The 25,656-nt window shown below is 45.3% G+C and overlaps 1 protein-coding gene across 1 annotated transcript in view; it reads right to left on the bottom strand.

Moving 5' to 3' along the window:
• Positions 1-1,173: 1,173 nt before the first annotated feature.
• Positions 1,174-25,656, bottom strand: part of LOC146440717 (vasoactive intestinal polypeptide receptor) — a 103,702-nt gene continuing 79,219 nt past the window's right edge. The window contains exons 7-13 of the mRNA XM_085050144.1: positions 25,029-25,182; positions 22,386-22,446; positions 20,083-20,152; positions 14,737-14,828; positions 9,449-9,578; positions 8,796-8,837; positions 1,174-7,738 (exon numbers count right to left, since the gene is read on the bottom strand). Coding sequence (XP_084906270.1) covers positions 7,520-7,738; positions 8,796-8,837; positions 9,449-9,578; positions 14,737-14,828; positions 20,083-20,152; positions 22,386-22,446; positions 25,029-25,182 — 768 coding nt within the window. The 3' untranslated portion in view covers positions 1,174-7,519. The remainder of the gene's footprint in view (positions 7,739-8,795; positions 8,838-9,448; positions 9,579-14,736; positions 14,829-20,082; positions 20,153-22,385; positions 22,447-25,028; positions 25,183-25,656) is intronic.

Raw genomic sequence — 25,656 nt, 5'->3', positions numbered from 1 at the left:
GACACAGAGGACACACAGTTGGGATCAAAGATGGTTGGGCTAACTTTTTTCAGACTTCTCAGGCAACCTGCATCAAACATTAATTTCTGGGCAGTGATTGGAGTTCCTCACGTGGAAGACATGTTTTGGCAGGATAGGATTATCCTCACTTCTACACAGAATAAATGTAATTGGCTGGTTTTCCCTTTCCCCAGCCCTCACAACTTCTTTTTCTCATTTCTGGTTTAACTCCCAGAGAGATCCTGTGGAAGAAAATACAAACAGCTTCGCATCTCACAGCAGCCCAGATCATCAGACCCTTTGCTTTTAAAATCAAATGGCTAATCCATGCAGAGAGAGGGGCAAATATAGCCAAGACTTGTCATTTCAAGTCATAGATTGGGCTTTCCTCAGCAGTGTGAACACTGGGTGTGAATCAGTTTAACAAGGGGGTGAGTGGCCAAACTAGCCCCATGGACATGGAAAAGCTCACTGAACTCTTGTTGAGATCTACTTCCCCTGCCTGATATTCATGTGCATCAAATCACGTGCCTTTTATATAAACATTTATTGTTCCCTTGTGGTTGCCTGCCAGGCTTTACTCCAACACAGAGGAAGGCTCATGCTTTGTTCTGAGCAATAAACACTTTTTTGGAGGGTATTTCAGCATCCAATCCTCCACTTGCAACAATCAACACATCTCTATTTGTGGGGAGGGAGTTGTACTTACAGGAATGGTTTCAGACATGCTGATTGTAGCAAAACAGCAGCAGCATATTTGTAATTTCATGGTTATCACCTCCATGCATCACCCCTACCCCCAGAGGATCATCCATGCACCCAGGCTGAGCATTGGAGGAGGTTTTTGGGATCATTTATGTTGAATTTGGTACTGGTTCTTCTGATGTTTTCAAAGAAGGTCTCCTCAGAATCCCCATCCACTTGAGTATGTCCCTGCTCACTGCAAGGACCAGATGGCCTTTAAAGGTCCCTTCCAGCCCTACCATTTCTCTAATTCTCTGATTTTAAGGGTGATTTGGTTTATCTGGTTAACCCTTCAAGGTGTGAGGTCATTACGCTTAACTCATAGCAAGAACCCCCCCAGCTCAAAGTCCCCTTCCTAGTTTTCCTTCTCTGTGTCTTCAGGACTGTGAGGAATAAATTAAAGTATCAGGTGGAACATCTCAGACACAATGTCTTCACGATGGTTTTATTGCTTGTTTTCAGCAGTGTCAACCACAGAGAAGAACCTCCTCCAAAGCAAGGAGGTGAACCAAATACAAAGGAAAAAAACAAAGAAAAATAGCCATTTAATTGCATATGTACAGTCAGAACAAAAATAAATAACATCAGGCAAAAGCCCATGAAACAAGGCAGAGATTTCACCTGTGCTGAGCAAGCAGGGCTGTTCTTGCTGGCATGAAAGATACATCACAAGCACCTGGTACAGAAAGTCCACAGAGACAGATTCCCTGCTCACATCCCTGCTCACAGCCAGTTTCCATCACCCTCTGCTGTCAAAGCCTATTTACAGGAGGACACAGCAGAGGTGTTTACAGCTTGAGTGAGAAGGGTCAGTTGGCACCAGCTGCTGACCCACAGCTCGAGGTGTTTGAAACAGGATCTGAAAAATGCACTTTTGAATTCAAAAAAATGCCATTTCGAACTCGATTTATCATCAGCATCATCTGAGTATCAAAAATGTGGTTTAATTTTTTTTTTTTTTTAACATGTGCTCTTCAGATTCCCTCTATGTAGAAATGTACAATATCCACAAAACTTGGGTATAAAACACTGGTGTTCTGCTGCTGCCAGTGTGCATGAATTCAAGGTCTGGTCCTCAAAACCCAAGTGGAAATTATTTTCCTTACAGACCTGTGGTTTCCAGCCCCAGTGTTTGTCTTCTTCCCTGTGATTTCACAGTATTCTAGAAATAACCAGGGTTTCAAACCCAGGGCTCTTCAGGTCGTAGCACAACACCATGCAAGCAAATGAGGAGTCAGGACATTCAGAGAGCGATGCAAAAGATGGTCCATGGTACCAAGAAACTCCTGATTATAAACCATACTTTACAGCTCCAGGGGAAATAACAAGGTCAATCACTGTAATTATACCTCATCAGACTGGTGTGAAAATACTGGGTTTGGAGAAGGATGAAAAGTTAACTGATGGAAAGGAAATGGATCAAAATCCGTCCAGCTGGGCTGGATTTTGGGACATCTGACTCCACGTGCCACTCTGGGACTTGAACCTTTTCCTTAAGACAGCAGTTGAGCCCCTGAACGATGCTGCCAGCAGAGTCACTCTGGATGGATGTGGTGGGTGTGACCTCTTGCTCTTCCAGGTTCATCTCCAGCCCAGCAGCTTCATGGTGCTGATCCCATCAGCACTGGGATGGGAAAAGTGCCCAGGTGCAGTGTAATCCAGGGAATTCAGGGCTGCAATCCCTGTCTGGGAGAGTTTGGCACATCCTTTGGGGCAGAGATGTCATGGGGGAAGCAAAAGGCTGGGGGGGAAGCTGGGCTGTGTCCTGCAAAATTCTTCATCCTGGCATTTTGCCGTATTTCTTTCTCCCATATATCCATTTCCCTTGTTCAAACACTGAAGCTGGAAAGAACAGACAAAATAATCCCTCCAAACCCCTTTGATCCAAGTGGGCTTCATTCACTCCAGAGCTTTCATTTTGCTTTTGAAAAACCACCAGCAACCTTTCATTAATCAGCAGGTGCATCTCTCTCTGAAAGCATTTCCATCAGACTGGAGCAGAGATTTGGGTTTAATCCTTCTGTGGCACAGACATGACCCTCATTGCTTCTGAGACGAATGGGAACCCAGTGGGATATTGAGAAAGAAGGAAATCTGGTGATTAGCTCATGTACAAAGCATCTTTTCTCCAGTAACACCTTGAGAAAAATATAACTTGTTTCCTAGCAAAAAATCCCAAACACACCAAAAAAATAAAATGCTCAGGTGTTTCATCTCCTGATCTTTTCCCTTTTTCATTCCACAACTGCTGAAATGTTGCTGCTGCACACACAACTCTCAACTTAAAAACAGGTTTTAGGTGGATTTGAATGCCCCTAAAATTCTGCAACAGAATTTCTTTTCTAAACCCTAAACATGGTCATATTCTCAGTTTTCCCTGCTTTTGACAGGGACACAAAGCAACACAGGCCCCAGATGAACAGAAATAGCTACATTCTAATGTTAGCATTGAACCTTGTGCCTCTAAACCTTGAGACAATAATTTCTTGTCTCTATTTCAATTGTTCTCTACTTACTAACAACCTTTAATAATGCAGTCACTGAAGTATAGAACAGGAGGAGTTTACTCACTCCCAGGTAGAAAAAGGGAATAAACAGCTCCAGAATGAACAAAAAGAAATTCTTTTAAAGGCATATCCCAGTTTAATGCTGGTGTAATCCAGGAGTCACTGCTGTGAACTGATTGGAGCAAAGGAGATCAGAATTTGGCTTTATTTCTATGAAGAGTTTTGGAGCCCAAATTCACCATCCTCCAACATATCTGTGCCTTTTAATAGAGGCAGAAAAAGCTTTAATACCTTTTAAGAGCTACACATCATCTTATTTTGCAGTAAAGGGATGCATTTGCCCTACTGGAATCAGTCCTGGGGGGTCAGGGTGGTCAGGCTGGTCTGGGGAGCAGCAGAAGGCCTGAGCTCTGTGTCATGGGCTCTGTGGGGTCAGGATATGGGGCCAGGATTTGGGGCCAGAACAGCTCACTCCAGGCTGTCATTTGCAGTGAAGTCCTTGAACTCCGTTTTATTGATGAGCTGGATGCAAAACAGAGGAGACAGGGCCAAGTTATGGAGCCAAATTCCTGCACTAAGCCAGCTAAAGGAGGGCCTGATCCCAATGTCATCATTCACTTGATTGCTCACGTCCCCAGAGTGAAAAGCTCTGATTTCACCCCCAGCTCCTCCGTTTTCCTGTAACACGAGGCCAAGGCAGCTGGGCTGGCAGCTCTGCATCACTGCCATTGCCATGCCTGTCACAGCAGGTACACTCAGCACAGTCATTTAATCTCCCAAACACTCCTGACAGCAGAAAGGCGATGGGGCTGGATGTTCAGTAATGAAATAATTGCCAGCAGAATGCCTGTGGGCACAGTTCTGGCATACTGATGTGCTCCACACTTTTTGAAGGAGCCCCTGAGCTTAGGAAATACCCCGTTTTCAGGCTGCAGTGCAGAATAGCCTGGTGGTGAACCTGACAGGCTGCAAAATAGCCTGTGGTGTGGGGAAATAACCAGCTGGATTTTTCCCTGCCACGTATCCGAAAGGCAAACCCTTCCTGGCTGTCTTTGGCAGATGGTTGGTGATCACACAGGTTAGCACAGGGCTGGAGCTTGAGAGAAGCTGCAAACACACAGCAGAAAGTCCTACAAGTGGAGAGCGAAAGGGAGCACGGGGAGAGGAAAAGGAGGATGAAGAGCAGAGGCAAAATGCACAATGTGTCTCAGCACTGATGGCTCACAGGCCTTTCCCCCAGCAAGGCTGCCTGGAACAGATGGGAAGGGATTCCCTCACACCCCACTGAGGAGGCTGCTGGCAGGGATGCCTCACTTCTGCTCAGCAGCTCTGTGCTCCAGCTCCTCTGGTGCTTGTGTGAGACCTGGGATTCCGGTTCCCACCTCAGTGGATGCATTCCCAAGATTTCCAAGTGCTTCCCTGCAGCTCATCCGTTTTGGTGGCATGAAGAGTTACTGTGACCGATGAAGAGGGGGAATGGCTTTGCAGCCTGATGAATCAAATCTTCCCCAGACTGACACTACTTCAAAACTCCACACCAGTGAGACAAAGCCTTTTAAGCCAAGTGGAACAACTCAGAAGCTGGGACAGCTTCTTTTCCTTGCTTCTTCTGCGATTCCTTGCAGCTATGGCTTCACCTGGAAAAATGCAGGTCAAATCCTTGCTTTGGAACAGGCACAGGAGAAGGATTGGTGGTCCTGGTGGGATTTCTCCAATTATTTCCTTTGTGAGCTCTGATACAGGTCTGAAAATGCTCAGCAGAGCAACACAAGCACCAAACACCATCACAGAATTATAGAATATCCTGAGTTGTTAGGGAACCACAGGGATCATCAACTCCAACCTCTTGCCCTGTAGAGGACAACCCCAAAAATCACAGATGCCCAAGAGTGCTGCCCAAACTATTCTTGAACTGTGGCAGGCTTGAGGTCATAACCACTAAAATAAAAAAGGCTTCTTGCCTGAGAACCTCATGGATTTCAATGGGATTTCAATTGTTTCAGGGCTGTCAGGGCATAAGGGCTTCAGTGCAAGAAACATGGGGAAATTTAAAGTATCCTCTTACTTTCTCTGCATTTTGGGAGTCAGGGAGCTGCCAAGAGCATTTTGATGATCTTAAGCATGTAAGAGTTAGATCCTCACTGCTGATAAGGGCTCAGTGTTATGTGGCCATAACAAAGCTGGCTCACACCTGGACTGCCTGAGGTCACCAGCATTAAATTCCAGGAACTTTCCCATCTCCCTATCCTCTTGGGATCTGCAGCTGGCTAGCCATGGATCTGAGCAGGCTCCCCGAAAACTCAAGACTGCAAGTTTCCCCTTGATGTATCACAGTTCCTCATGCTCCTTACTCCAGCCCCCCACACTCAAGGACAAATACTTTGGAAGCATCCAATTCAATGGGTAACAGGCTCTGGGAATGGCTGTGGTGTGAACACTGCCCTGTCAGGGCTCACAAAGGAACTGGATGTCCTGATCTGCAAGATCTGCAAGTCTCCTCCTGGACCCAGCGTGGTTTGCTGTGCTTAAGGCAAGAAAAGAAGAGAGCAAAACCCCCAAAGCCACCAGGCTGCAGATGCTTCCCTCCAGTGAACTGCATTTCGTCATGGAGAAAGAAAAGTGAGTAAGTTGAGATCTCTGAACTCGGAGAGTAGCCCACCTTCCTCTCCAGGTGTGTGCTGGTGACCCAGACACTCCTTCTCAAGGACATGTTTTAGTAGGTTGATCACAGCCTAATAACAGAGTGTACACATGAGCTAGACAAGGATTTCACTCTCAACATAAAACTTTTTCAACCCCACTTGATGCAGTCAGGTGGGACACAACCCTGAGCATCTGGATCCATCTGTTTTCTGCCTTCTGGCTGAGTTTGGGGCTGTGATGTTTTCTCAAATCAGCAGGACTGGGCTTAACACCTCTCCTTTGCCTCTCCACCGTGAAAAATAGAATAAAATAGAACTTTTCCCTCGGTTTGAATGGGATCCACGTGCGCTCTTGAAGTAGGACTTGCCCCTAGCAGGAAACTAACACGCCTTCAGAAAAAATGTAAAATGCACACACACATCTTAAAGATCTAACAATGCCTTCATATAGGATAAAAGCTCCTCCCAAAAGCTGAGGAAGAAATCAAATTAATAGCTCCTTCACTCCTTCCTCACTCCTGGAGTGCCAGTTGTGTGCTGAGACAACCTTGTTCTGATGAAAGCAATTTTACCTGCTGCTGTGCCACTAATTTTTTTCATCTGGAGAGTGGCTCCTTATGGCAGCTGTGATTCAATTAAGGATTACAGGGCCCTATATCTCCCTTTCCTGGCAGTGTGTGCTAAGCAAGTGCAAATGAATTACAGCCCAATTATTTCCCCCTGATTCCTAATGATCCTGGGTGCATCAATGCACTGAGATCTGTGGGAGAACTTCAACAGAAGGAAAAAACAAAAAACACAGCAGTGCTCTGCTTTTTGGCACTCTGGACCTGGTTTTTATACATGCAAACCGAGTTTCCTGTTCATGGAACACAACCAAACAAAACACCATGTCATGAGCACAGTGCAGAGAAAGACAGAGGAGATCCTCACGCTGCTCCTTCTCGGTGATCTGCTCTTCCAGGGAGCAACCCAAGGGTGCCTGGAGAGCTTCTGCTCCCAGGGAGGGTGGGCAATTAGCAGAACACACTGTGGCATCCTCCAAGAGGTTTTCCTGGTGCTGCAGCTTCATCTCCACCAGTGCAGAATGCAGGGGACTCTCCCTTCCTGCTCATGTTCCTCCTGTCCCTTCTCCCCATGTCCCCAACACCGTCTTTGGTGCTGTGCCATCACCTCTTATCCACAGGAATTTTTGGACATTCACATATTTAACAATTTTTTTCTCCTGCTTCCTGCCTCTGTCTCTCCTTTACTGGCTCATTTTTTGTTGTTTTTTTTTAAAAAGTGCAACTTATCTGTTTCAGAGATGCCAGTTCTGGTAAAGCCACCAAGGATTGAGGCTCTCCCCTCCCTTACCACCCCCTGTACTTCATTATTTATGAAACATCAGCATCTCCCAGGCTCTCCTCAAGCATCTGGGACATTTCCTCAGAGTCATCAACTCCCAAGGGCTTGAAACTGAAAATTGAAAGGCCTGAAAAGAGGGAGAGGAAAAATGTCTCTCCACCTCTTGGCTTGTCCCATCTTGTCCTGGATGCCAGTAGCACTTCCAGTTGTGTGTCCTCTGTTGGCTCAGGTCGTTTCACAGGGATTTGTCCTCATTGATTCCTGGGGATCCTCTGAGTTTTAGATGCTCAGTGCCTGGGGAGTCTCTGCCATCAGAGAGAACTCAGCCTGGAATCCAGAGCAGCGGCGAGTCTTTGGCGAGCACTTGGTCAGCATGGAGATCTGTGTGCTGAAGTTGGTGCCGTTGCTGCCCAGGGAAGGGTGGTGGTACTTCATGTCCGAGCCCAGGAACCTCTCCAGATGCCACCTCCGCCACTTCCTCTTGAGCTCTGCTTGGACCTGGCCATGGGGAGACAGGAAAGGCATCAGTTGGGGTTGTTCTGACTCCACCCACCACAGGGCCAAGAATTATTTTATAAAGGTCACTAAACTCAGCCTGGGCAGGACTTTTAACCACATGGAAAAAAGGGGATACTGCAGATAAATTACTGGAGCAGAAATTCCTGCGCTTCATCAGAAAGGAATTTTTTACTGATATAGTCGAGGTGCCAGACTACTTAGCTTCAATGGCAACATACCTCACACTTTGTGAGTATAATGAGTATTTTTTTTTCATTGCCCTGTTTTTGGTCCAAATAGAAATAATTTAACTGCAGTTTGTTTGTAAAGCTGTCAATACAGCTCTGCTTTTTTGTCAGAAGCTATTTGCTCATGCTCAGAGAGTTTGCAGAAATAACCTAGTTTACACCATCCCCATTCAAATCCTGAACAAATCTTGTCCCCTCCTACAGCACTCCAGTCCGTATTTTTAGCTAGCAGCATGAATTAGATGAAACAGCTGTGTTTGAGGGGCTCTGGGATGAGCAAGCTCAAGAACAGCACAACACCAGGATGAGAACCCCAGGACTAGAAATGCATGATCAATGCCTGCAAGGCAGAAATGTGTTCACCTGCACTGCTCTGACAAGTCACACCAATGCCTGTGTTGGTTTTGGCAGTGGATGTGATCCTGGGGAGGATTCCTTGAGGCAACAAGCATGACCAGGGCTTAGCTGGGCTTTATCCTGCCCTGCTGAAGGTGGTCCTTTGGAATCAGGAACTGTGCAAGTTCACACACGAGTTCTGCTGATTCTGTCTCCTGAGGAAAGGATGGGCTCACCAGCAATACTACAGTGCACACAGAAGTCCTGATCTGTTTATTTATAGCTTTTATTAATTGTGCTGCAAACTGTTAGGGAAATAGTTGGATTTGCCTGGAGAGGGAAATTTGACTTGGCTGTTTCCCTCCAATATTTTAACATGAGGCTCAGGAATGGGACACTTCTCAATCCACTCTCCACACACATTCATTTTGTCCCAGCTGCAAACATTAACCAAACAATACAGGTGGTCTTACCTCTCCATTGAGAAAGCAGTACAGAATAGCCACCACAAAGCCCTGGGGAAAGGAGAGAACAGGCTTTTAGCACTTCAAACAAGGAGTGAGATCCATTCACCTCTCAAAGGAGACATCACACAATCACAGACCTGGCAAAGATCTCTAAAATCATCAAGCCCAACCATTCCCCCAGCACAGCCAAGGCCACCACTAACCCATGTCCCCAAGTGCCACATCTGCGTATTTTCTGAACACTTCCAGATGCCAGATGTGCAGTGATGATGATGTAGACAGGATGTTAATAATTCACCACTGCATGAAACTTGCTGCTCAAAGCCTCATCCAGCCTGGCCTTAGAAATGTTAATGATATATAAACTGAACTGAGGTGCTTATTTTCCTCCTTCAAGTATGAAAAACCCCAGAGAGACCAATGTACAAAGGAACATTTTCTTGTCATCTCCTAAAATGAGGAGAATCTCGTTCTGGGACGCCAGGGGGCAAAATATGTATTTATCTTCCATCCTGGCCAAGCTGGAATAAGTAGCTTTTCCCTAAAGGTACAAGAGCAGTATGGGGCATGTCCAGGGGAAAAAAAAAAACTTCATTGCCATGTCAAGCTTGTTGCAGTCCTCTCTGATGACAGACCTGGTGGCCCAAAGCATGGCTTACCTGGAATGACCCAACCACGAGCTCAAAGACCAGCTTCACTTCTGCTTTGAAGTTGTCAGGGAAGAAAGCAAACATGATGTAGTGAATGCCAAAGAGAGGGATCAGCAGCAGAGTGGACTTGGCCAGCCTCCTGTTGGAAAGACAAACGTGAGTCGTGAGGGGAGACGAAGAGGGTGAGAAGGTGAGAAATCCTGCAGCTGAGCCCTGTGCAACCCTGAAAACTTAATTTGCTGCAGCACGTATTTCCTGATGAGCTGGATTGGCATGATGCAGCCTGTATCTGCATGTTAAATTACTTCACATGCTCTCAGGATGTGTGAAACGGGACACCTGCCCTGAGATTCTGGGAATATCCAGCCTTTCAGCAGCCAGGGAGCAACAGGGTGCTGTACTCACCCACAGAGGTGAGGAGTCAGGGGTACAGCAGAGCACGGGGTGTTGAGATGCTCCTGACAGCTGAAACTCCCCAGGAACTCTGTGATGACACTGGCTGGGCTGCAATGACACGTGAAAGTGGACCCTGAGCTGGGCACAGGCACTGTGTGACAATTCTGACTAACCAAGGGCCATGCTGGGAGCATTTCCTGTTTCCAAAAGCTCTCACAAATGTATTTGTGTCTCCAGCTAAGGCAGAGCAATCAGCCCTAGGTTATTTCTCGTTGTCCCACAGGCTGCAGATGGCTGGTGATTTCAGACATGGTGGCACCATAAAATCTGACATCTTTATTCCCAGTAGCTCCACTGGAAGTATTTCTTTCTCCCTTCTCTCTTCTTCCCATCCCACAAGAGATCTTTTTTTAATCTCTACAAGCTAAATCATCATCTAGCAATGTCTTTGTTTGCCTAGGATTTCTGAAAATTACAGCTTCTGGGAGAGAAATGGTATGTTTAGCTCGGAATAATGACAGGCTACTGCACAATGAATGTCTCCAAAGGAGGGGGATGAACAGTATTAGAGCTTAACGGCATCACGCTGGGTAATCAGGGGTCTAATTAGGAACAGATGATAATGTATTAATTCTAATCATTATTAAAAAAGAGCTGGCAGAAAGAAAATGGAATCAAGGGTCTATCTAAAGATGCTTATGGGAGTTTTGTCTCCCTTGGTCACTCACATCCTGCACCATCTGCCCCTCTTAAAGACTTCTGGAGGAAATAAAGCAAAGGCTGGGATGTTGCAATATTAATTCTTCACCTGCAACCCCTTCACCTCCAAGGCCTCATCAGGCTCAGACCTCTCAGACCATCTTCATTAATTGGCCACCTGCACAAGCCCACAGGGGAGGCTGATGGGGCAGCTTTGTGCAGAGGATGCTCATCCCTGTGTCTTCCAGCAGACCTTTCCAGCCCTCCCTGGGCCTGGCCCAGAGACAGCTTGACATCAGGGCTGTGCTTGGAGGCTGTGGTTCAGCCCAGGCAAAACCAGAGCCTGCAGGAAGCTGAGGAACTGCACAGGAATTTGCCTTTCCCACATCCCTGCTCATAGGGAGTGGAGCCAAAATCTGAGTTCTCTTGGGTGTCTTGTTCTGCCAGAGTACTGTCACTGTCTCTGGTGGTCATCAGTATTCTCTGTTCCTCACTATCCCTGGAGCAGCTCAGGCCAGTGGCACCCACACTGGTGTGACCAAGCCCTGATTCCTCCTTTCCCATGAGAAAGTCACTCATTTCCAAGCAGATCAGTGAATATCAATATCATCTTTGTAGAGATCTCTCTTATCTCCCCAGTCTCTGAGGAACATCAGCCTGGAGGAGAAGATGTGATGCTGCTTTTCTGTACCACATTCACAGAGAAGCTGTTTGCAACCTCCAGTGGATCAGAAAATTTTACCTGATCATTGCAGACAACATTGGGGCCTTAATTACAACACTCCCCCTCTTGGCTGGACTGTGGTGATAAAAAGGACATAAATGACCAATCTGGAGCTCCTCCTCCAGTTTGCACAACACCTCACACCAATCTCTTGCTCCCAACACTGAGCTTCCCCATATATTGAGGTTTAGATTTTATTTTGGCATCAAGGCAAGGGCCCTGTGATGTTTAAAATACTCCACCACTTGAACACTGCTATCAGGAAAAACATCTTCCCCAGTCAGAGTGTAATTTTTCTCAGTAAGCTCAGGCCTGGCTGTGCAGGAGGCAGAACTCCTTGGAGATTGTCTAAAGCTGGTTAGACCTGCTGGAAGCCATGGTTTCTCAAAAACCTCTCTACTCTCATGCCCAGCACATCTTAGACCTCTCCTCTGTGGCAGGTACACATGGTGACAGGCAATTTAGGGATAACACGTGTCCATCAACCTAATCCTGTCCTTGGGAGTGGGCAAGAGTGAACCAACACTTTAGTCACACTCCTTGAAATAATAATGGAAAAGTTCCCCAGAGAACTTTGATGACAACATTGATCCACAGACATGAACAGAATGGAAAGAGATTAATTCTGCTCAAGTTTTCTGTTGCAGAAGATAAATTCTATTTGCCTCAAATATCGCTGTCCCATTCTTTCACATGTCCCTGTCATTTCCAGAAAACCGTTTGGGGAGCCTTGTTTTTAGAGTTTCCAGTACATGAAAGCCCAGTTCTGTGTCTGCAGCACTAATGAGTGAGTCAGCAGCACACCTGAACTTCCAGCCTGCAGCTAAACTGAAGCCTTTTGGAAGTGAAAATGCTGTCAGCATGTCAGCAGGCTGTGTTTGTAGAAAAGAAGCAATTATCAAATACACATGAGAAGGAGGGGGAAATGCAAATGAGGCATCCAGGATGTTGTTAGTTTAAAACAGATTTGTCTCAGGTTTGGCAGGAGGAAACCACACAGAACCACAGAGTCATTTGAGTTTTGAGACCTCCAAGACCATCGAGCCCAACCAGTCATCACCAATTCCCACCTTGTCCCCAGGCCAGAGCACTGAGTGCCACATCCACACCTTCCCTGGACACCTCTGGTGGTTGAGACTCCAAACCTCCCTGGGCAGCCCATTCCAAGGCTTAACTACCCTTTTGGTGAAGAAATCCCTCCTGATGTGCAGCCTGAACCTCTCCCATCACAACTTGAGGCCATTTCCTCTCATCCTGTCACTCACTGCCTGGGACAAGAGCACGATCCCCATCTGGTTCCAACCTCCTTCCAGGGAGTTGTAGAGAGCAGTAGGATCACCCTGAGCCTCTTCTTCTCCAGGCTAAACACCCCCAGCTCTCTCAACGTTTCAGCAGCAGCAGTTTTTTGCAAGAACTGTTGGGTCCTGCAGGCACAGCCCAGGCTCTAGACCCCAGGGGTCTCCACAGATTGCTATCTAAAACTAAAAACCTTAGGACCACGCTGAGAACTCGCCTTGCTGGGATTCAGCTTTCAGTTTCAGACAATTAATATTTGTTTCCATAGAAAAGTGTGGTGTCTTTTACCTACTGCAGTCAACACAGTCAACAGAGAATTCCAGAGGCCCCAGGGAATGTGGCTGGATGTCACCATACAAGGGCACTAGTGTCCCACAGGTCCTGTGTGTCCTCTGTGCCAGGTCCAAGCAAGTGTTTGAAATACCCTAAAACATCTCATTTGGCCTGGAAACCTCAGACTTTAAGGTTAGGCTGGTTGGAGCTCAGAGCAGCCTGGGATGATAGGAGGAGTTCCTGCCCATGGCAGAGGGTGGCACTGGACGGGCTTTAAGGTCCTCCCAATCCAAAACATTGTGGGACTCTGTGATTCTGTGAAGTGAGCAACTGATTCATTCCCCAATGGAACTGAGCTGTCTGTCCAGGTGGTGAAGGAAGGTGAGGAGCTGTAGATGTGAAGATTAGCTGTCCTTCAGCACAACCCCTGGTCAGTCAGGTCAGTGAGGGCAAGTCTGTGTTTTACCAATGGCTGAACTACGTTTGTTTACAAGGCAAAACCAGCTTTCCTGGCAGCTCCCACCTCACTGGAAAATGTGTCCTGAACCCAAAGCCCAGTGTGACCTCTTGGATCATCTGGGAGTAACTCTCTGGATGAGTGTTGGCAGCATTTTTGCTGAGGTGAACAGGAGCCTGTGGCACCAGGACACTGCATAGTGCTAGAACATATTTCCATATTCTGATTTAATCTGTGCACCTGCTGCAAACCTGGGGTGCAAAGATACAATTCCCAATTGGAAATACAGAAGGGGAGGTGGTGGAAAGCACGGGGGTCTGGTAATGTTGGTGTGTTGTGATGACAGAAAAATAGGTAATTGGCTTTGGCTGCTGCCAGGAAAATTAAGGTCAGAAACTGGCATTTCCCTTCATAAATCTGAGAATCTCTCGAGGCAGATGAAATGAATAATTCACCATCACTAGAGAGAAAGGCTCAGTGGCAGGGCTGCGCAGGATTTAAGGAACATATTATTGTTTTCCATCCTGCAGAAAGATGAACTGAGCTCAGATTTTTCAGGTACCCAAAAATGCAGCTCCCTCCGAAGACAAAGATTTATGAGCAGTAACTATGCAGACACTGGACTTTTTAAATTTAATTCTTTTCTAGGAAACATTTAATAAATATCCAGGGTAGTTGAAAAGCGGAGCCAGAACAGTGGGGAGAATCAAAAATAATCTGGTCTGAACTTTTATTTTATTTGCATTGAAGCCAGAATAAATTCACGAAGACAGACATTTCTTTCACTCTTAAAATACTGCAACTGAGACGAGCCTTGGCCACTGAGCAAGATGTTGATCTCTCCTGCATGTTGTTCATTATATAAAGCCCCAATAAGGCCAACCTCATAACCCCGGAATAAAAGCATTAAGTCAAGCAAAACTTCTGAGACAGTGATCCGTCTCAGCAGTGAAATGTATTGAATTAATCCAATCTAGTTTAGAGATCTGCTTTAGGATAAGGAAAATTTGTCACAGATTCTACTAAATGTGCTAATTTTCTGGATCGCTCCTTCCTTAAAACTGAGGGTCAGAACAAAAAAAGCTCATATGCTGTGGAGGGCAACTCTTTGTTTTCCATTGGGGTCCTGCCTTCAGAATCCAATAAATATTAAATATTAAAAAAAAAAAAAAAAGTATTTTGCTTCATGATCATTACTGTTACTCTGATTTCTTCATCATTAATCCCAGGAAAAATCTCTATCACCTGCTACAAACTGACATAAAACCTGCCCAGCTGTTTCAGCAAATGCTCCATTCCTGATTTCTAACCTACTGTAAGCAATTACAATTAATTCACTCTGATCAGAGCAGACAGAGGCAATCACGAACTATGACACAATAATGATCTATCAAGCAACCAAAGAGGTTTCCCAAAAACCACAGGATAAGGTTGGAAAAGTCTGGGACTTACGAGTACTGGCTGGTTTCGTTGTGCCCAACATCTGGGGAATGCAACTTCTGGACTAAGATACGGATGATGCAGATGAAGAGGATGAAGTTCACCTGTGGGGATGGGAAGAGAGAGGCAACACATCAGCATTTTTGTCCAGTGAAAAGATCCCACCACGAGCAGGGAAATGCCTTTCACCGGAATGTTTCTGCCGCGGAGCGAGCTGCCGATTAACGAGCCACAAGCAGAGAGTCCCGCTCGGGGAGCGCACGGAAAACCGACACAGCATGGCATCTTGGGCCTGACATCAATCTACTTGGGACTTCATGTCACACATCTCAAGTGTGATGATGTCAAGCCCATAGAGCACAGCTACACACGACGTCCTGCTGCGCGCGGAGTGCCGACGGCGGGGAGGGACAGAGCCTTGGGACGCGGCGGGGCAGCGCGGCGTGGCGAGAGCCTCGGGAGGTGACACGGGGACAGCTGCTGAGCCTGGCAAGCACTGAGGTGGGAAACCAAACCGAAGCACGACGCACAATCTGCTCCTGTGGGTCTCTAGTCAATCCTACTGGCGAGCATAGCTACACACGACGTCCTGCTGCACGCGGAGAGCCGACGGCGGGGAGGGACAGAGCCTTGGGACGCGGCGCGGTCAGAGCCTCGGAAGGTGACGCGGGGACAGCTGCTGAGCTTGGCAAGCACTGAGGTGGGAAAGCAAACCGAAGCATGACGCACAATGCGCTCCTGTGGGTCTCTACTCAATCCTACTGGCGAGCACACCTACACACGACGTCCTCCTGCAAGGAGGGACAGAGCCTTGGGACGCAGCGGGGCAGCGCGGCGTGGTGAGAGCCTCGGAAGGTGACGCGGGGACAGCTGCTGAGCCTGGCAAGCACCGAGGTGGGAAAGCAAACCGAAGCACGACGCACAATCCGCTCCTGTGGGTCTCTACTCAATCCTACTGGCCATGTCCTCTCTGGAGAGCTTGCACAGCAAGGATGGACCTCACCAAGATGTTCCCTCCTGGGATGTTAGACTGGAGTAGTCTGGCTCATACCCAGATTTTAGGTGGTTCTTTTCACCCCAAAAATCCCATAGTGCTCCACCAACCTACTCAAGCAACGTGAACCTGACCTGATAGCAAAGGTGTAGAGCTAGGAATGGGATGTCTTGATGGTGTGAACTGAATGCAAACCTACTCCTTTCAAGGTCCTATCCACTGAGTCATCCTGTTACTCATGCAGCACAGAAAACATAAAGGCGATGACAGGTTTCTGGGGACTTAGTTCAGCTTTAGTTTGGCACACAACCCCTTTCTTTATCCTTTCATGGTCACCGAATGTGCAAATGATGTTGATTTTTATAGGCTCAGTGGCTGGAAGGGATTGTGTTAAACCAGCCAGTCTGATTCCCTACAAAAATAGATTCCAAGATTTCTTCCAGCATTTCCTACACTTATCACAACAATAGGTGAATGAAACAGACTGAAGAACATCTCTCAGATAGACACTCTTTTTTCAAAGGCTACAAGTGATGGAATATTAATTGCATTTGTTGGTTATGATGCGTTGCTTAATCACTTTTTCTCTCTCCTGAGCCATTTATCGTAGTTCCTATTTGTATTTATTTCCTCATAAAAACAGTTTGTGTGTCTGATTTGGTGGCAAGTAAAATTTATTAGTTCAAACCAGTATCATCTAGATCAATTACATTAATGAGCACTGGCAACACACAAGCTGCAGCACCTAAGGTAAAAATAGAGCAACTAAATACTGACTATTTTGACTTGGAGTGGTCAAGGGCAAACATGGGCTAAGGGCAGTGGAGTGTGCCTTATAGGCTTCATATAGCCTTGGCATTCCATGGTAGAAAATACAGGAATCAGGATATTGGAGAAGCTGTTTCAATTATTTTTTCAACCTAGAGTATCATCAAAGGCACTCGATGTGTTCCCAGTGCTTTACACCTTGTACGTAAGATATAACTCATGTATCTCAAAGATCTTGTAGATCTTGTGTATGTATTTCTTCCTCACACTGAGATACCAAACTGCATTCCCGTGGATTTGGAGGAAATGCTGCATTACTCCCTGGAGAAACCTGCTGCTCATCAGCCAGTGGCTATCACAGCCTCCCTGTGTGACAGATTTATAGGATATCTGCTGAAAGAAATCAGGAGCTGCTGAGTAAATTCTCTTTGGCAATAAGGGAAAGATTTATTGGCCAAAAGAAAATACAGACTCATTGATCCGAGGAGAGTAATAGGGTGTATTTTTTGACTGAAAGCTTATCTCAGGAAAGGAAAATTACTATCTATAGCTTTCCAAGATGATAGAAATATTTGGAGATGTGTCATCTAAGCACTGTGTTTCTTTTCAGTGAGGTAAGCAGAGCAAGATGCCATTATTCTAACTTTCAGTTTGGAATCCCTGCGTGACAAATGCTACAGAAAAAAGTCTTCTTGTAAAGGTTATCATGTACATGGAATAAGAAGAATGTCTAAGGGAAGACCTGTTTTTAAAAGAGATATATTTGGGTTGACTTCTGTTGCATTTTTTTTTCTTCCCTTCCTACCACCTTTCCTTCATCTAAGAAAACTCAAAGCTAAGTTTAACTCCTGTTCATTTGATTTTAAGGTTTGCCTCCATGCCCAAAAGAGTGATGTTTGACAAGAATGGAAGGACCCACAGTGTCCTCAGAAGTGTCCTGGTTTCTGTGGTCAGGATTGATCATATCCAGAGAATTAAAATCCAACACTTCTGTTGATTTTTCTGGTAACCAGCCAAGGTTCTCTAGAACTTACTCCAAAAATACACAGCTGGAATGCAATCCTGGATGCAAGAGGCAAACTCCTGAGGGAATTCATCTCCTCCCTTTTTATCTTAGTAGGAATTCATGGTAGGATTCATCTCGTTTTACTTCATGGTGTTGATGTCTACAGCTCAACGAATCATCCTGGCTACCTCAGAGAAACAAGGGCACTCCTAGCTGAACCATGCTGTGAGTGCTTCTGTTTCCCTGAGCTGACCAGGAATTGAGCATATCCAGAGAACTAAAATCAAACACTTCTGTTGATTTTTCTGGAAACCAGCCACGGTTCTCTAGAACTTACTCCAAAAATACACAGCTGGAATGCAATCCTGGATGCAAGAGGCAAATTCCTGAGGGAATTCATCTCCTCCCTTTTTATCTTAGTAGAAATTCGTGGTAGGATTCATCTCATTTTACTTCATGGTGTTGATGTCTACAGCTCAACGAATCATCCTGGCTACCTCGAAGAAACAGGGGCACACCAAGCTGAAACCATGCTGTGAGCGCTCCCTGTTTCTCTGAGCTGACCAGGAATTGAGCATATCCAGAGAATTGAGCATATCCAGAGAATTAAAAATCCAACACTTCTGTTGATTTTTCTGGAAACCAGCCAAAGTTCTCTAGAATTTACTCCAAAAATACACAGCTGGAATGCAATCCTGGATGCAAGAGGCAAATTCCTGAGGGAATTCATCTCCTCCCTTTTTATCTTAGTAGAAATTCATGGTAGGATTCATCTCGTTTTACTTCATGGTGTTGATGTCTACAGCTCAACAAATCATCCTGGCTACCTCAGAGAAACAGGGGTACACCAAGCTGAAGCATGCTGTGAGCGCTCCCTGTTTCTCTGAGCTGACCAGGAATTGAGCATATCCAGAGAATTGATCATATCCAGAGAATTAAAAATCCAACACTTCTGTTGATTTTTCTGGAAACCAGCCAAAGTTCTCTAGAATTTACTCCAAAAATACACAGCTGGAATGCAATCCTGGATGCAAGAGGCAAATTCCTGAGGGAATTCATCTCCTCCCTTTTTATCTTAGTAGAAATTCATGGTAGGATTCATCTCGTTTTACTTCATGGTGTTGATGTCTACAGCTCAACAAATCATCCTGGCTACCTCAGAGAGACAAGGGTGCTCCCATCTGAAGCACGCTGTGAGCGCCCTTTGTCTGTCGGAGCTGACCAGGAATTGAGCATATCCAGAGAATTGAGCATATCCAGAGAATTAAAAATCCAACACTTCTGTTGATTTTTCTGGAAACCAGCCAAAGTTCTCTAGAATTTACTCCAAAAATACACAGCTGGAATGCAATCCTGGATGCAAGAGGCAAATTCCTGAGGGAATTCATCTCCTCCCTTTTTATCTTAGTAGAAATTCATGGTAGGATTCATCTCGTTTTACTTCATGGTGTTGATGTCTACAGCTCAACAAATCATCCTGGCTACCTCAGAGAGACAAGGGTGCTCCCATCTGAAGCACGCTGTGAGCGCCCTTTGTCTCTCGGAGCTGACCAGGAATTGAGCATATCCAGAGAATTGAGCATATCCAGAGAATTAAAAATCCAACACTTCTGTTGATTTTTCTGGAAACCAGCCAAAGTTCTCTAGAACTTACTCCAAAAATACACAGCTGGAATGCAATCCTGGGTGCAAGAGGCAAATTCCTGAGGGAATTCATCTCCTCCCTTTTTATCTTAGTAGAAATTCATGGTAGGATTCATCTCGTTTTACTTCATGGTGTTGATGTCTACAGCTCAACAAATCATCCTGGCTACCTCAGAGAGACAAGGGTGCTCCCATCTGAAGCACGCTGTGAGCACCCTTTGTCTCTTGGAGCTGACCAGGAATTGAGCATATCCAGAGAATTGAGCATATCCAGAGAATTAAAAATCCAACACTTCTGTTGATTTTTCTGGAAACCAGCCAAAGTTCTCTAGAACTTACTCCAAAAATACACAGCTGGAATGCAATCCTGGGTGCAAGAGGCAAATTCCTGAGGGAATTCATCTCCTCCCTTTTTATCTTAGTAGAAATTCATGGTAGGATTCATCTCGTTTTACTTCATGGTGTTGATGTCTACAGCTCAACAAATCATCCTGGCTACCTCAGAGAGACAAGGGTGCTCCCATCTGAAGCACGCTGTGAGCGCCCTTTGTCTCTCGGAGCTGACCAGGAATTGAGGCATCTACTGGTTCCTTAGGAAAAACGAGCCTTTCCTGGATCTCCAACCACATTCCTCAATCTCCTCTGGCTACACGTTCCCATGGCCCCTCCATCAAGGGGATGGAGGTGGTCAAAGCTACATCAGGTGAGGTCCACCTTGGTGGCCAGGTCACTCCAACTCTTGCTGTGGTCAATGCTAAAGGTGAAGGTGTTTATCTGAAGGATGAATTTCTTCACCCTGAGGCGAATGTTCACTGTACAGTGGGATTTTACCTGTCAGTGCATTTTTTCCAGGGACATTTACAGAACATTTCTCAACACCCCTTCACCCCTCCCCACCTAGGACTAAACACGGCTTTGCAGGCAGCAGCACGTGCTCATACTTTACCAAAATAGACACCAAAATAGGAGTTTTAATGATCCACCAGAATGGGGATTCCACTATTTCCTCCCAGCACCTAAAAAGAAACAAAGCCAGACTTAAAACATCAAGCACAGCAAGCAACCAGGTCTGTCACCTTCTCAGCTTTCCCTAAAAGCTAAGTTTTGCTAGGCAGAGCTGTGTAAAGAAGTCTAAACCTCATGTGCCTGGACTGGGAGTGGCCAAAATTTGCTTTGCAGTAGCTTTGAGCACTGGTAGGCACCAGCTGTCCCAGACATAATGCCAAGATTTTCCCCTTGGTCATGGAATGGGCAGGAGGTTGTTAGGCAGGGTGAATGTGGGGGAGGATGGTGATTTTCTTAATTTCCCCTACACCGAGCTCTGCTAGGGGGAAATTCTATCAAAACCATGAAAATCAATCCAGATCTGTGAAAAAATTCCTCAGGGCTCCAGTGCTCTCCAGGGAAAAAACCCAATCATGGCCTTCTGAAAAAGGTAACAGCCACGGGTGGGATTGACCCCATAAAATCTAGTTAGCTGCACCCGAGCTATGGATTGAGTTAGAAACATCAGTGGAGTCCATGGTGGGATTTATTTCATCCTGAAGGCAGAACTGTCTGCGCTCACCACCACCTACCTGCAACTGCATTTTAGAGCCAACGAGGCAATGAGAGCGAAGGACTGATGTGGAAATGACTAATATTGCTTGGGACACATTTGTCTGCACAGCCATGTGATAAGAGGGTGCGTTTTTAGGAAAGGATTGATGGAAACTGGGCTGCTTTCATGTTGGGAATAGATCAGTGGAGCCTACTGTAGACAGTTTCACCCGGATTCAGCTCTTCTAATTCCAAATGCTGGCAGTGCAGGCAGCAGGAGATGAAGAGAGGCACTTTTAGGCCACAGTTCCTGAGACCTATTTTAGGCATCGACTTCAGGATGATAAAAATTGTATTCCATGGACTCCACTGACTGAATCTGCACTAACCCCAAAGGGAGATGGAAATTGCTCACATACAGATGCTTGTAGTTAGGTGCAGGCTGCCCTTTTATTTAGAATGAAAGTGGCCCTAATTATGTCTAGTGCACTTCATTTTTGAAATAAATGGAGACAGTCTGAATGAAGGTCACTTTAATTTGGAGTTAGAATGTTTAAATAGAGGCTTAATGTTGTTTAACCAATCTTGCATAATTAGGGTTTATTTAATCTGGATTAATTTCCTGTAATTTTTCTCTGCAGGTAATGAAAAAAAAAATCTGTGTCAGGTGTTAATATATCCTGTAAATTCTGTTTTACTCAGCAAAAAAAGGTAGGGCTTTTAAGCCCCCAGAGAATGCAAGTAAGTCTGTATTTTTATTACGAATTGTTGGAGCTGAGTAGGGATATATAGTAAGAAAAATTGGTATTCAGAATGGTTAAATCCTCCTGTCTCTGTCTCATTGTAGAGGCTATTTATTAACAGACTAAATAAGGTCAGTTTTATGCAGATAGAGTGAAACCATGAAGGAAGTGAGTAGCCCTCAGGAAATGCACTGGCATGACTATAAATCAAAAATGCAATGGGAAATCTGAGTTGCTTCTCGTACCGAGAAAAGGGCAAATCAGGACACATTTGGAGGGGAAGAATGCATGGGAGAAAAGGGAGTTAACTCCAAATGCAAATGAAAATGCAAGGAGTGAGGGAATTCACATTGAGGACAGAATAAGCACTTGATTCTGTATCTCTCGGGGGTGTTTTCCTATAAAACCCTTTCCAATTACTGCAGCTCGACCGCTTGAATAAAAGCAAGAATGAGGATTTCAGGATCAAATCCTCTTTACTTGCACATATCCTTGGATAACTCTTGATATCTGCCTCATTTTCTTAGCTGCATTCCAACTGCTCCTTACATAAAATATCAAAGGCTGCTGCTGCTGCTGGGTTAAAAAGGATGAAGAATAGATCCTAAAACTTGCTTGAGAAAAAAACTGAATTTTTAGCTCTTACCTGTGGGAGAGAATTGGGTGTGTTTATTAATTCCCTGCTGCATGAGCATGTTTAGCATCAATTCTGCAGGAGGCAAAGCTCTGCTCTGAACTGGGGGCCAAATGCAACCAGCAAGGTCTGCTCACAAATTCCCTGCAAATATCCTAAGCAAGGCACTGGGAAGCAAAGAGGGTGAGTGACTGGGCTAAACTGACGTTTCAGGGAGACCTTGGAGCATTTCCAGGTTCCACTGCTGCTGGGGTTTGGGTACTAAGGCTGCAGGGCTTGCCTTAGCCATAAAAGCAAGCAGAATTATAGAGATAATTGAGTTCACAGGCTTACCCAACATCGAAGAAGTAAATCCTGACAATGGTCCAGGCAGTGATGAACACAGAGGGAGCACCTGAGGAGAGAGGGGATGGTGTTACTGCCAGAAATCATGATCAAATGATTATCTCATTTCATTACCAGATTCTTTAAAAGCTGCCTAATCTTCCCAGGTCTGTTCTCCCTCACTCTCCATCTCTCCTGAGTGACTGAGGGGATGTCTTCCCTCAGGACTGGCAAAATGCTTCTCATTTTCAACCCTCACACTCCAGACATTGCCTTTCCCTCCCTCTGGCCATGCAAGATCAGCTTGTAACTGCTCCCAGCACACTGATATTCCTATAAAAAAACTCCCAGTGGTGAAATGCAAGAAACAGGGATCACTTCAGACACCCACAGTGTGGACATCAGCTGAGGTGATCATCTCAGGCTCTCTTTACCATCAAGGGGCAGAATGATGTTCTTCTCACACACACAGCTTCTTGACATGTTTCATTTAGAGAAATAACTATGAAATACCCCTGGCCTGTTTTGCCCTGGCTGCAAAGGGAGCCTGCAGTGCCAAGTTCACACAGATGCCTGGTTTTGACCAGGTGAAGCTGCCTCTGCTCCTCACTCCACAGTCTGCCAGCCCAGGGTGGTCTCATCCCATCCCTGTGATATCTCTTTTCTCTGTCTCTCATCTTTGACTGGATTAAGGTTGGAAGAACTCCAGGAAGGACACATCTCTCTGCTCTGTGTTACTCACAGATTGTCTACGGCTCGTTACCAGTGATTTCCAAGCGCAGTGCTACTAAAACCAGCAAGAAGTGTAATTAATGCACCCAAATTATTAATTCATGCATAACCCATTCCAGATCCATCCCTGATGCTCTTGCAAATGATGGATGACTGAAAGGCCAAGAGTTCCCTCAAGCATCTGTCATGTTCTGCCATTGTCCTTCTTCACTCAAGCAACCTCAGAACACATCAGGAGTGCAAGAAGCTTCCTCTGATTTAAATCATTACCTTCATGCATTTATTTTTTTTAAACCTGCCAGCCCTACAGTGCTGAAATAAAGGATCTCTAGAGTACAAGTTGAGTTTAACGAAGGTCTGAGCTGATTAACTGAAACAAGAGCTTTCCCCGTCATCCCTCCTTCTGCCCAGAGCACAGAGTCCTCTCTCCTCCATGGTGTGAACCCAAGCAGAGCCCCTGCCACTTCCAATGGTAACAAGTTACTCCATGGATAATTAATTGGTGAAATTAATTAATTAATTAATAGGGATTGATTAATTCATCAAATCCCAAGTCCAGGCACATCCCTGGATGTGGCACAATTTCATTTTAGCTTCTCTTCTCAAGATTCTTCCCCACTCTGATTACTTCTCAGTTTCAGCTATTGAGAGCATGCAGTAGAAAGTTATTTGCTTACTTAAAATATAAACTAAATGGCATAAAGGGGAAAAAAGATCTCTTTCCTTTCTGGAGAAATAAAAGAAGTTAATCTGGTAAAATTAATTTGCGTAAGTTAGCAATTCAGTTGTGACTTACTTTGTGAAGAGCTTAATTCTCTCTTCCTTGCCATTTTTCTTATTTTATTTTGTTCTGCTCCATTTATTTTATTTTATTTCATTTTATTTTGGTTTGGTTGTTTTATTTTTTAATTTTATATTAATAATATGATTTTTACTTTGTTATTTTATTTATTTTATTTTATTCTGTATTGTTTCATTTTATTTCACTATTTTTCAAATTATGTATTAATAATATTGTTTTTATTTTACTTTATTTTATTCATATTAATGATATGAGTTTATTTTTATTTCATTTGATGTGTTTGAGACCAGATTTGCATTAAAGCTGGAGAAATCCCCAGTGCAGTGAGCAGAAGGTTATCAGCATCAGCACACAGGTGATGAGATCTCAGGACAGCTGCCTGGCCTGAATTCAGAAAAACACTGACAAAGGCATGGACTGCAGAGTCTGGCTCAGCCCAGGAGCTCTGCTCTGCTGGGATCTCCATCCTTAAAATTTAAGCTCAATGCATGATATCACTTTGGGATCCCAGTCAGGATCACAGAATTCCTCTGAATATCCAATCTGAATCTACTCCCTCAGTTTGAAGCCATTCCCTGTGTCCTGTCCCTCCAGCCCTTGTCCCCAGTCCCTCTGCAGCTCTCCTGGAGCCCCTTCAGGCCCTGGCAGGAGCTCTGAGCTCTCCCTGGATCCTTCCCTTCTCCAGGGGAACATTCCCAGCTCTCCCAGCCTGGCTCCAGAGAGGCTCCAGCCCTGGGAACATCTCCATGGCCTCCTCTGGAGTTGGAGATCCTCTCCAGCATCTCCACATCATTCTCCTGCTGGAGACCCCCCATCTGGATGGAGCTCTGCAGTTGGAGTCTCACAAGTGCAGAGGAGAGGGGGAGAATCACCTCCCTCATCCTGCTGCTCACATTTCTTTTGATGCAGCCCAGGACATGAGGTTTTTGGGCACATTTTGGGCTCATGTCCAGCCTCTCCTCCACCAACAGTCCCCAAATCCTTCTCAGGACTGAGGAAGGCTGGGTGTTGTATCCTACATCTCCGCCCCACCTGAATCCCCAGATAGTTGTGCTAAATTCCTGCTAAAAATTCCAGTCAGGATCCCCTCCTAGCAGCAGTTTGGAGGAGACACCTACCCCAGCCAATCAAGATGTAACACCAGAAGTACTTCCTCTCCGAGAAGAAGGAGATGACCAGCAGGGTGTGAAGGTACAACCCTTCCACCAGGAGCCAGAAGAAGTTGGCCATGACACAGTACTGGAAGAAAACCATCATGGCTTTGCAGCCTACCTGGAAGAGAAGAAGTGAACAGTGGTGAATTTCAGCACATTCCTACCAAAAAAACACCAAAACACCAAAAAACACCATAACCCTTGCTCTGGATGTATCTTTGGGATTGCTTTGTGCAGCACCTGAAGTCCTTATGGAAGGAATTCTAAGGTGAGAAGCAAAGTCTACAGAAAGTTGCTCCTCAGTTAGGAAAAGAAGGACTGGGATATACATTTAAAAAATAAAGGACAGGAAGGAGAAGCAGGTTGAGCACACACAAGCACACACAGCTTTGAAAGTGAATTGTTTTTCTTCAGGAAATGAATAATTAAACTCAGTAACTTGCTGTGTGGAGATCTCGCTGCAGCACAGGTAATGGGAACAGTTGCCTTGCCCAAGAAATAAATAAAAATGGAAATTTCTGACACTCAGAGGAAATTTCTGACACTCCATCACTACACATCCTCGGGATGTTGACTCTGCAGTTGCCCTGTT

Source organism: Lichenostomus cassidix, chromosome 2 (genome assembly GCF_008360975.1).
Source record: "Lichenostomus cassidix isolate B80296 chromosome 2, HeHo_3.0, whole genome shotgun sequence".
Lineage (NCBI taxonomy): Eukaryota > Metazoa > Chordata > Aves > Passeriformes > Meliphagidae > Lichenostomus > Lichenostomus cassidix.
This window is presented reverse-complemented; position numbering and strand designations above follow the sequence as displayed.